This window comes from Pteropus alecto, unplaced genomic scaffold (assembly GCF_000325575.1).
Source record: "Pteropus alecto unplaced genomic scaffold, ASM32557v1 scaffold50, whole genome shotgun sequence".
NCBI classification, from domain to species: Eukaryota; Metazoa; Chordata; class Mammalia; order Chiroptera; family Pteropodidae; genus Pteropus; species Pteropus alecto.
Window position 1 is genome coordinate 5,695,596 of NW_006431918.1, and position 12,270 is coordinate 5,707,865.

Consider the following 12,270-nt stretch of genomic DNA (forward strand, 5'->3'; position numbering starts at 1 on the left):
GTAGGCACAGTTGTTAAGTAATCTGTGGTTCAAGGGTATGGTCTTTTCTGCTCTTTGTGCGTGTGACCACATGGCAGCTTTGGCACCTTGAAGCCCTTCTGTGTAGAGGGGGTTACTCCCGAAACCTGTAGCACTAGGTGCCACAGGCCACTCAGTGAATGGGCCAGAGCTCTGCCAGGTTTCCTGGGCTTGTGAAATGTACTCAACTCATCCAAGGGCTGCACTAAAATAGGATTATTCTCTTCTTTTGTGCCACTCTGTTCACACACACACACACACACACACACACACACACACACAATCACTCTACCGCCACACTCTTTTGTTTCCTTCATAGCACTTATCAATACCTGAAATCATATATTTGTTTACTCTTTGTCTTCCCCTCCATGAAAGTAGAGAATTTTATGTTGTGTTTCCTACTATTTCTCCAGCACTTGGAGCAGTGCTTGGCATACAGTAGGCGCTCGGTAAATATCTGTTGAAAGAATGAATGAATCCAGTGGAAGGGAACAAAATTAATGGAGTAGGGAAGACCAATCAGAAAGAATTAACCCAAGGATATGTTGGACTACCAAAATTCATTCATTTAAAATTACTGGTCGATTGTTAAACAGTCAACGCTGTACACGTTACACCAGATATCTACTCTGCAATACTTGAAGACAATGCACTTTTGTGAAGTAGAAAGAAAATACACCAATTATCTGAAATACTGGCAAAGTACTTAATGCTATTCGAACGTCCATTATAGTTGTAATGGAAACTCACACTAAGATTTCTACCTGTCGGTAATTTTCTTTCTTGAAACTGACCGATGCAATATAACTATTGGTTCAACCATTCATAATATTAGATTATTTATTTTTCTACTCAGCAAACATTTCAGCAATGCAATACTTATTATATATGAGGCATGTGCAAGAGTTAAGGAAGTCAAGATTCCTGAGCTTATGGTCTACTGACAAATAAAAGACCTCACAATTGGATAACACATTAAAAAATTAATTTTTCTTCTATAAAAGGAGCCCTTAAATTGACCTTTCATATATTTGCCACTTATTTTTTGTGGACGGCTACATGGAGGTAACTTTTAGAACCTTTTAGAAGTTGGGCAAGTAACCAGTATGTATCTGCATGGAATTCTGAATGACCCTCAGAGTTCAGAAATGTTAGATAATGATAACTAAACAATCTCAGAAAAAAAGTAAAGATGCTATTTCCTTTATGTAGTTTAAGTATTTAAAATCAAATATATATATATGTAAAAAATAATATATATAATGTTAGAGAGCTAGATACTAGTTACTGGTAGTTATCTGAAGGTGAAGAGGTAAGAGCTGATTATTATTTTCTTTTATATGTTATCTCTTTTCTAGAGTGAACATGTTTAACATCTATCAATTAACTAGGAAGCTATTTCCATGCTGTTTAAACAACTGAAATCAATCTACAGATCAAGTCCATATTAAATGTGTCTAGTTCTCGTGACGATTAATATTGTGCTTAATGTAGGACCTAGAGAAGCAAAAGGCCCATTATTGTGGTTGGTGTCTGTGGCATCTCGAGTTTCCTTCTCCTGAGCTTTTCTATTTTTTTCTTAGGCTGACGACTGTTTCCTCTATAACACTCCCCCAGGAGTTTGTGTGAGAGAGAAGAAACACTATGTGAGTGTCCCAAGGACTAAAGCCTGTTACACACTCAATGAACTTATTTCTTTGGGATATTTTTCCATGAACAACAGGGTCCTTTATATCCCTGCTAATACCCAAAACAGAAAAATATCCATTTGCAAATTATACACGAAAGGAGACAAATCACTTCTTGTAAAATAATAATAACAGCTAACATCAGGTACAGGCATCCCTGTCGCCCCATGCGAGCACCCCGTCATTCTCACAGGCGTGGTCCTCATGCTCTCCTCGCCCCTCCAGAGGGAAGGGTAACCACGGGACATACGCTCAGTAGTTTATCTACATTACTGCACATTCTTATCTACATCATACCCTATGATCTTGATATGATTGTCCCTCTTTTAAGGACAGGAAAATACTTTGAGTCAGGTTAAGGAACTTGCCTAACGATACACATCTACTTACCCGGGTCTTTCTGACTCCAGAGACCAGTTAACCACACAAACCCAGTTCCGGCTGAGACTCAAGCAGGGTCAGAGGGAGTTCACGTCCTTTCACATGTGGTTCCCAGCTTAAGGAGAAAGTTGCGCCGAATCAGTAAAACAGCTCTTAGGTTTTAAATTTAAGGCATTAATTACATTCAATGTAATGTATTATTAAATCTAGATTATAAAAATTAACATATGCAAGTAGTATCTATTTTTTTCATTGCTATGTGTCAAATATTTTGATCACTGTGAGGAACCTCTAGCTTTATACTTGTTTAAAAATCTAGCTCACGTGTATTAATACACATTTTCAGAAGAAACGAAATCTTTTTTAGAATCAGAAACGAGATTTTTCAAAGAAAAAAAGCACCATGATGTAGGGGAGACAGACGAGAAGGCAGGGACTAAAAGCCAGAGTTATTGGATACTAATTAGAATTTCACATGCAGTTAATGGCTGGAGGGAGACCAGAGCCAGGGACATGAAAGGCTTCAAATTCTCCTAAACCGAATATTTACTGCACTAGTTTGACTTTCATGGAAAGTCGTAATCTACTGTATCTTCTTAGACACCTTCTCTTAAGTGATTATGGCTAGAGAATACTATCGAATACACAGACCGACAGACCAGTTCGCAAAACACCCTCCAGGCATTTTGTACCTTGTGAAGTTTGGTGGGGACACACTTTTTTCTAGGAATGGCAACAAGTGTAAGTGACCCAGACATTTTATCTTATTGACCATGAGAGCAGTCACACAGGGAGACAGCTAGGTGGTACAGAGACTGCCCTCTATACACAGATGAGTCTGTGAGCAGAAAGCTGACTGACACATTCATTCGAAAGCTTCTGTTCATCTGTGCTGTTTCCTAGTGAACTAAGCTAACTGCTGCAGATAATTCAAATATTAACAATGGACTTAGATCCTGATCATCTCCTAGGATAAAGAAAAACCCCAAATCATTTTTTCCCCCAATCTGATAGCAGTTTTTATAAGACAGCACTCTAGATAAAATTTGCACAGTTTAGTAGTTTTAGTAAAACAAGTCCTCAAATGACAGTACATTCATGCGGTTTCCATACAATTGTGGCACAATGGACTGAAATACAACTACTGATACAAAGACCACCAGCAGACCAAGACTGGCCTTTAATGAAGGAGCTTAGGACTTTATTGCAGTTCTCAAATTTAACCAAAACCCCTCCTGCTGAGCTTCGTCGGTGGGCCACTCCAGGTAGGTCTTGGTGTTCATCATCTTCCGTAGCTTACAGAAACGCTGGGGAATCGTCTTTTTCTCAATAGGCTCCAGAAGAATGAGAATGGCAGCATCGTTGTTCTCATCAAAGAGACGAAAATGGGAGAAGTCCAGTTCATACTTGCACCACTCACTCTTCACAAAGTTTTCAGAAAGCACAAAGACAGTTTTGTGGCTCTTTTCGATGGAGTCAATGATATTGTCAATAATCCACTTGCCAGGAACGAAGTCTCGCTTGTGAAGACACAGCTTGAAGGGAGGGTCGAAGTGCTCCAGCTCCTGGACCATCAGGTTCTCCACCCAGTGGGAATCTCGTTCACTGTAAGACACGAAGGCGTCATAACAGATGTCCCTGTGGGGAGCTTTCTTGGGCTTCCTCTTGGCCTGGAGCCAGGCCCACATCATTTTCATGTACCACAATCCATGGAAATGGTGGCACAGAACTACAGTGAGCAGGATAAACAGGAAAAGGGCACAGCACAAGGCAGACACTAGAGCTGTTCTGTGGCACTCGGAAATGGAGAGGTGAGTGTCCTGAACACGGTGGCCCCGCACGTGGGACGGAGAGTCACAGAGGTAGTTTCCCGGCCAGTCGATCAGGATCTGGGCCAGTGCCTGCTGCTCCTGCGTGAAACGCAGGAATTCACAGGAGCAAATGAAATTGTTGCCCCCAGCTTCCAAAGTCTTCAGTTTTTTAAAAGAATCGAGCTGCTCCTGAGAGAAAGTATTTATTGTATTTCCGCTGATTCTCATGACTAGTAACATGGGTAAGAAGGAGGCATCTGGTAGAGTCTTCAACTTATTTCTGGAAATATTAAGTTCTTTGAGATGTGGCATAATCAGAGAAAATGAATCAAGATTGTTATTGCTAATATCTAAAAACTCCAGTGTCTGGGGAATGCAACGGGTTAAACTGTGTATTCTTGTATTGGATAAGTTCAAATATTTCATCTTTCCTGGCCACTGACAAGTTTTAGGGATAGGATGAAAATTATTCTTACTGATATCAAGGTTAGTCAGGTTTTTCAGAGTAAGCAAAGTTTCTCCGATTTTTTCTAATGATGTCAAGTGATTTTGCTTTAAAATTAAGGTTTGTAGGGAGGGCCAGGCATGCTCGCAGGCTGAGTTTGTCAAAAAGTTTTCAAACATTAAATTGTCACTGAGATCCAAATATTCTAATGATTTTAAATGTTGTGAAAGGGAACAAGGAACTAGAAAAACCTTACTGCTTTCTATTATGATTCTTTTAACATTTCCTATAAATGAATATAAATTACTCAGATCATAAAATGAGTAAAAATGTGGAATATATAACCTCCGTATTATTAATGTCTCTACTTTACGTAAATCTTTAATTGTATCCCTAACGGATATGTCAAAATCGCCAATTCCATTAAGGGTACAGTCTTCAAACTCCACGTCTAACGCTTCAGAAGCATAAGGCAACAGTTTCACAAGTTCATTAAAACCTTCATCCGTGATTTCCACATTTCTAAATGTAAACTTTTTAATCAGTGTGTTGGTTTTATTGATGGATACTTCTGAAAAATGGAAAGTGTTCAAATGAGTATCTATCAGTTCCAAATATTCCAAGGAACTTAAAATATCTACAAAAATTTTCTGGAGGAAAACAGGCTGCTTAATATGGAGGATCAGACAACTGACATTCTGAATTGACTTCAAACTCTTTGGCTCATACCTCTGAAGATTTGAAGCATCAATCTCAAGTTCCTGAAGAAAAGTTAGCCCAGCAAAATCCTTTTCCCGAATCTCAGTGAAGTAATTATTTCCTACTTTCAAGATTCGCAAATTGGTGAGATGAGAAAAAAGAGATGTTTTCCCAAGTGTTTTGTAAGGATTTCCCAGTAAGTTTAAGAATTTCAAGGAAGAAAGAGGCCTGAACCAGGAGGATGATAAATTATTTAAGTGATTATAGGATAAATCCAAGTGTTCGAGACTCCCCAGGGAGAGAAAAGAATCTTCCTGTATTGCGTTAATTCTGTTGGACCCCAGCCTCAGAGCCTGGAGGTTCACACAGGCCCGCAGGTCACTGCTGCTGACATAGGTGATCTTGTTGTTGGATAGGTCAAGGCTTTTCACAGTTGCTGGGAGCCCTGAGGGGATGAAGTTTAAAGATTTGGAGTGGCCATCGCAGACACCAGTGGAGTCGCAATTCACAGAAGAAGCCTGGTCAAGGGCCCCTTTCTCCAACAGGCTGATTGCAGCCCCCAAGACCCACACTGTCCATAAAACACGTGGCATTGTCCCGTGATTCAACCTACAAACAAGAGAGGCTCAAATGAGTGATTTTGTTTGACATATATTTTAAGTCCAGTTCTCGAGAAATGTTTTGTAAGTCATAAAACACACACACATACACATATACACAACACACACACATACACATGGGAGCTGTGGGGGGCGGGTAGAGGAAGGGAGAAAGGGAGGAAGGGAAGAAGGGAGGGAGAAGGAGCAGAGAAGGGAGTGGGGAGAGAGAGAGTGCTACCAAGAAATAACCAAGCAAATGCATGAAGGAGGATAGAAATGAATTCCATAACACATCCTTCAACACTAACACAGATACACTGCCCCTGCTCAATGACTTAAAAGCACAATACAATCTTGGGGTACAGCACAGGACTCAAGCAACATGGGCTGAAAGAATGAGTAAATGAATGAATGGAGGAATGAACAAGCAAGCAGCTTAAGAAAAGGGTCAGGCTTAACCATACAAATTTATAATCACCTATTCCTGCACTTCCAACCTTCCTATATTTAAGCATGCCTCTACCCTGCCTGATGCCCTCTTCGAGTTAGGGATCTCAGAGCCAAACCACAGCTCTCATTGGACAACTGAATGAAGCTCCAGGAGTACATGGTCTTTGACCAAAAGATAAAGGTCCTATGTTTGTTAACTCTGTCCGGCACCTACTCCTAGCAGGCAGGAGGGATGCTGGGAACCGCAGGTAGAGCAAGGTGGTTTGCTGGGCTGAGGGACAATCAGACCATCAGAACCTTTTCTTTCTGCAGAGAAGTAAGGCACAAAGCAGTGCTTATGTCTGGATGGGCTGTTCAGATGAATGTGGGGAGATAAGGCTGCACATTCTCCACAACTGCTAATCCTTTCGACCATGAACTTGACTTTCTCTCTCTCTGCCCACCTTCTGGGTCCTATATCCTTCTTGGGCTCAATTCAGCTTTCTCACTCCTTGCTTCTGATTTTTTCGTCTGTTTGCTCATTGCATTAACTCTACAAAAAAATTCTTAAATTTAACCCCAAGAACAAAACTTTTTATGGGTAAAACTAATTTCCCGCATTCCCAGTTTCCCATAGAATCTGAGGGATTATAAAGGCCTAAACTATACAGTTTACAGGCACAGAAAATTAAAATATAAATAATGTTATTACATACTTGGTTTGGGAACATAATTGCCATTACAGCCAGGTTTTTTATGGCCACATCAATGCCACTGCTATGCATCCCCTCCAGTCTTTTTTAGAGAAATGAGGTCATACCATGCATATTTTTTCTGGATTTTCATTTCTCATCTAAAAATACAGCTTGACATCTTCCTACATCAGTACATAAAGATATTTCTGATTTTTGCCAATGCTCTACTGCTTTTTATAGAATGGATAAACCATAATTTCATAAACATCATTAGGCAATTTCAGTATAGCTCAAATATCATAGTGTGCACTTACACAGGTCTAGATGCTGTAGCCTACTACACACCTAGGCCATAGGGTGTAGCCTATGGCTCCTAGGCCACAAGCCAGTACAGTATGTCACTGTAGAAAACAACACGAGATTAAATCAAACACAAGAGAAAATGATGCAACCGAGAGAGGCGGTAAACGTGAGATGTATGAGGCTGCCACCAGCGTAACACAGAATGCTATTTTACAGCAAAACTTTTTTTTACAAGTCAAAGAGTACGCTCTAAAACAATAATAAAAAGCACAGTACAGTAAATACATAAACCAGGAACATAGTTTTTTATGATGATCAAGTGTTCTGTACTGTACATCACTGTATGTGCTATGCTTTTATACAACTGGCAGCGCAGTAGGTTTGTCCGCATCCATGTCATCACAAACACGTGAGTGATGTGCTACGCTATGACATTACAACAGCTACGACACCACTAGGTGATAGGAATTTTTCAGCTCCACTATAATCTAACGGGACCACTATCGTTTACGTGGTCCATTGCTGACTGAAATGTGGCACGTGACTAATTATTATTACAGTCATTCAATTACAGGGGCTCCTTATATATTCTGGAAATGGAAGGTATATTTGTTACAAATATCTTCTTCTACCCTCTGGTTTGCCTTTTCACTTTCTTAGTAGAATCTTTTGATGAACAGATGTTCTTAAATTTTCTATTTTGTTTTTTAATAGTGATTTGTATGGCCTTTTAAAAAAAATATTTCCTACATTATCATGAAAATATTATGTTTATTATTTTCCAAAATCTTTATTGCTTTGCCTTTCACTTTTAGGCTTCCAATCTACCTGGGATAAATATGAGAGGTAGCAGACAAGATTCACTTTTTTCCCCAGTATGGATATGCAGTTGACTCAGTACCATTTTGGGGAAATAGTCAACAATATTATCTTTCCACCACCCACATGTCCTCATAGGGATGGGTCTGTTTCAGTGCTCTCTATTCTGATCCAATGTCTACTTGCCTATCTGTGTACCGGTAACACGTTATATTAAGTATATCACATCTTAATATCCAGGAGAACAAGTCCTTCCTTTTTATTCTTCTTCAATTGAGTCTTGGTTAGTCTGGGCCCTTTGAATAATCTTATAAATTGCAGAATTAGCTCACTAGTTTCAAAAAAAACCTGCTTAACTGGCAATGCTGTGAACCTGCAGATCAATCTGGGAATGACGTTGTTACAGTATTGAATCGGCCAATCCTTGAGCATGATGTACCTTTCCACTTATTTAAGTCTTCTTTAATTTACCACAGTAATATCTCATGGTTTTTTGCACAGTGTTCTTGAGTATATTTCGTGAAGTGTATTCCTAGGCACTGGTTACTTTTGATGCTTTGAAAATAATATTATATACTTAAATGTGGCATACATATCTATATGTACAAACAATTAAATTTTAAATATTTACTGTGTCTTGAGAAACATTGCTAAACTTAGTAATTCCAGTTTGTAGATTTTTAAAAATTTTCTCTGTGTACAATCATATTACCCAGATAATAACAGTTTTCTTTTTCCAATCCTTGTACCTTTATTTAATTTTCACAATTACTAAATGTTGAATTTATCAAATTCTTTTTTCCTCCTGTATCTATTGAGATAATAACAAATTTCTTCCTTTACCTTATTAATAAACACTGGTGATTAGTCACTTTTAGTGTTAAGGAAATCTTGCATTTTTAGAATAAACCCAAATTAGTTTGGCTGTATTATCTCTTTTATATACTCCTGGATTTTATTTACTAATATTTTATCTAGAATTTCTCCATCTACATTCAGAAGTTAAATTGCCCTATTAGTTTCCTCTCTTTTGGTAGAATCACTAATGTCACCTTCTGAGCCTACAGTTTTTGTTGTTATTGTTTGCTCGTTTATCTTGTTTTTTTTGAAATACATTAAATTTATTTAACAGCTATGGAATTATTCAGGTTTTTTCTTCTGTCAGTTTTGGTAAATTGTGTTTTTCAAGGAATTTATTTTTTTTAATTTTCAAATTTATTGACATAGTTACTTATAATATCCTCTTATTATTAGAATAAAATTAGAACTAGCATTAATTATTTTAATGTCTCATTTAAGAAATGAAATTGAGAACTCACTATAGGTCCTGACTGGTGCTTTTTTTCTTGATTATCTTGCCAGCGGTTTATCACTTCATTGGCATTTTCAAAAACCAACTTCTTACTTTATAGATCCTCTATTTTCTAATTCCTTAATTCATATTTTTATATTACTATTTCCTTCCTCTTTTCTCTAGATTTTACTGTTCTTACTTTAATTTCTGGAGGTACATGTTTCCCCATTAATTTTCAGCCGTTCTTCATTTCTAATATATCCATTTAAGGTCATAAATTTTCATTTAAGCATTAGCTTAGCTGTATCCTCCATGTCTCTCTTTTCTGTTTTTCCTAAACTTTACTCTTTTCAAGTTCCAGTCCAGATATTTTTTTCTGATCTATTTTCTAGTTTATTATTTATTCTTCCGTTGTGTTTAATCTACTGTTAAATCCACCCACTGCTTTTAAATTTTTTGGTTATTGCAGTTTTCATATTTATAATTTCTATTTGGTTCTTTTTCACATTTGCTGTGTCATTTTTTTACAGTTTCTAATTCTCTGCCAAAACTTTCTATCTTGTCTTTTATCACCTTGAACACAGAAAGCATGCATTGATAAACTGGATAGCGCTTTCGAAAGCCCTGAAGGACATGGAATTAAAGATCTCGAGCAGTCATAGATGGGAAAGGTAAGGCTGAACCAGAGGAGAACAAATCCTCACAGAGATTGCAGCACAGCTTTGATTTACCTGGATGGGTCAGACAGTCTAAATCTCTGAAAATGGATTAAGATGATTTCTGGAATGCTAGTGCTCACGGGTACTTGCAGAAGCAAAGGAAAATCTTTCCTAGAAGAAGATAACATCATCCTAGGCCTCACATTTTTTCTACAATTTTTTATGCTGTATGTCCAGCATACAATAAAAAACAACCAGATACTAAAGGAAACAAGATAAGTATAAAATGAGCAGAAACAGCAGATAATAGGAACTAACCCATTAAGGCTATAGATCTAGTATTATACTCACCTCTAAAATTGATAGGGTAAAGATGAAATGGTTATTATTGTTTGGTACGATATTTATCCCATTGTCTTTCTGCTTAATCAGTTTTTGAAAAATAATTCTCTTAGGTCTACGGCCACGTCACCATGAATACGCCCGATCCCGTCTGATCTCAGAAGCTAAGCAGGGTCGGGCATGGTTAGTACTTGGATTGGAGACCACCTAGGAAGACCAAGTGCTGTAGGCGTAAGAAATAAAAAATAAGGGATTGGAAGCTGACAAGGTCCTTGCAATCTGTGAGGTCAACCAAGGGTTGCCTCTCCTAAAAAAAATAAAATAAAAATCCTCTTAGTATAACTCCACTGGGCAACCAACATTATTTGATTTTCTCCATTTTGCAATGAATAGCAGAAATCTTAAATCTATACCAGTTTTTGGCTAAGATTTAAGGTCAAATACATCTTTTTAAAAGTTTTCCTAGTCTTTTCTCTTTAAAATGTAAAACTTATAAGAGCGGAGATCTTGGGCTATTTCATATAAATATTAAATGGTACCTATAGCATGGTGAGTTTTTAACAATAAGAGTTATTGATGATGTTAAAACTACAGTTAACCATTTGACACTGAAGATCAGAATTCTCTCTCCTTTCCGTTCCCCAATACATTACAGCACAGGCCAGACAACTCCTCGATGTAAGACAGTGAGAAGGGGAAAGGCAGTGCTCAAGTTAGACTGCATTGCGGTCATATCTAACGAGGGTTGGGGGTCTGGACAAATTATAAAATTATCTGCTTGAAGAATTCAGAAAGGTGACAGAATAGTGAGGAATTATTTGTCTAAGACCAAGAAGAATATGGAAGGCTGAGAAATAAGCTGGCATTAGAGGCGACTTATGCTGTGGACATCTGCTGATCTAGAAGAGGGAGGAAGTTGAAACCCGGTGGCCCACAGTGAATCCACAACCAGATATATCCACTTTAGAGCCAGGGCTGTAATACCTGGGTGAAGCAGGAGTGGAGAAGAAACTCATGGCCCAATGCCTGGTAGAGAACTGTAAGTGGACTCTTCATAAAGCCATGTGCAAGGAAAAAAGCCAACCAGAAATCTCCTGTAAGAAATCAGCACCCCTGGCCTGCCACATATGCTGGTGTGGATCGAAATATTAAAAGATATAATAACTAAGAATTTTTCAGAATTGAAGAAAAACATAAGTTCCCAGATTATAATGTTTATTGAAACTCAAACAAAAAAGAATAGGATATGCTCACCAAGCTGGAAAACGATGTAACAATATCCTCAAAGGGCTGAGAAAAAATACCTGTCGATCTAAATCGATTATTCAAGAGCAAAGACAACATAGACATTTTCAGATATTTGAAAACTAAAAGAGAATTTTTATCCAGAGATACTCATTAAAAGGAAAAGAAGTACTCAGAAACATGTTCTGCGGCCGTATGGCAAAAGAACGTGGTAAGAGTAGGCTGCAAGAAGAAAAACTGAATTTAAAAAAAATTTAATAATAAATTAAAAAAAAAAAAACAGCGCTCAAAGTCACGCATGGCTTTTCACATGAGAAAAAAAATAATGTGAATTTTAAGTGATACTGTGGAGAAAAAACAATTCTGACAAGCAAGACTCCTATTTGGAAAGAGTAAAAACAATTTATATTTATTGAAAGATCTTTACGAAGAGGTCACACCGAAGATGCCATGCACAATAAATCATTCTCAATTGCTAAAATCAAAACAAGATATTTAAGGCAGGAAAGGGCACAGGAGAAAGAGGACATACAGAGGGTCAACAGACATATGAAAAGATGCTCAATATCCCTAATCACCAGAGAAATGCAAATTAACACCTCACACCTGTCTGAATGGCCATCGTCAACAAACAAATGTTGGTAAGGCTGCAGAGGAAAGGGAACACTTGTGCACCGTTAGTGGGACTGGAAACTGGTGCAGCCACTATGGAAAACAGTATGGAGGTTCCTCAAAAACCTAAAAATGAAACTACCTTTTGACCCAGCCATCCCTCCCCGCCCCCCTCCCCAGGGAAAAACACTATCCTGGTGTGCACTTACGTTCTAAACACCAGCTCTC

General features: G+C 38.0%; 1 protein-coding gene and 1 pseudogene across 3 annotated transcripts in view; one reads left to right on the plus strand and one right to left on the minus strand.

Annotated features, from left to right (window-relative positions):
* Positions 1-3,130: 3,130 nt before the first annotated feature.
* Positions 3,131-12,270, minus strand: part of TLR2 (toll like receptor 2) — a 20,189-nt gene continuing 11,049 nt past the window's right edge. For 2 of the 3 annotated variants that reach the window (XM_025042317.1, XM_006906255.3), the window contains exon 2: positions 3,140-5,654. In XM_025042317.1, coding sequence (XP_024898085.1) covers positions 3,284-5,638 — 2,355 coding nt within the window. In that variant the 5' untranslated portion in view covers positions 5,639-5,654 and the 3' untranslated portion in view covers positions 3,140-3,283. 3 annotated transcript variants of the gene reach the window in all.
* On the plus strand, positions 10,299-10,417 carry LOC112475101 (annotated as a pseudogene).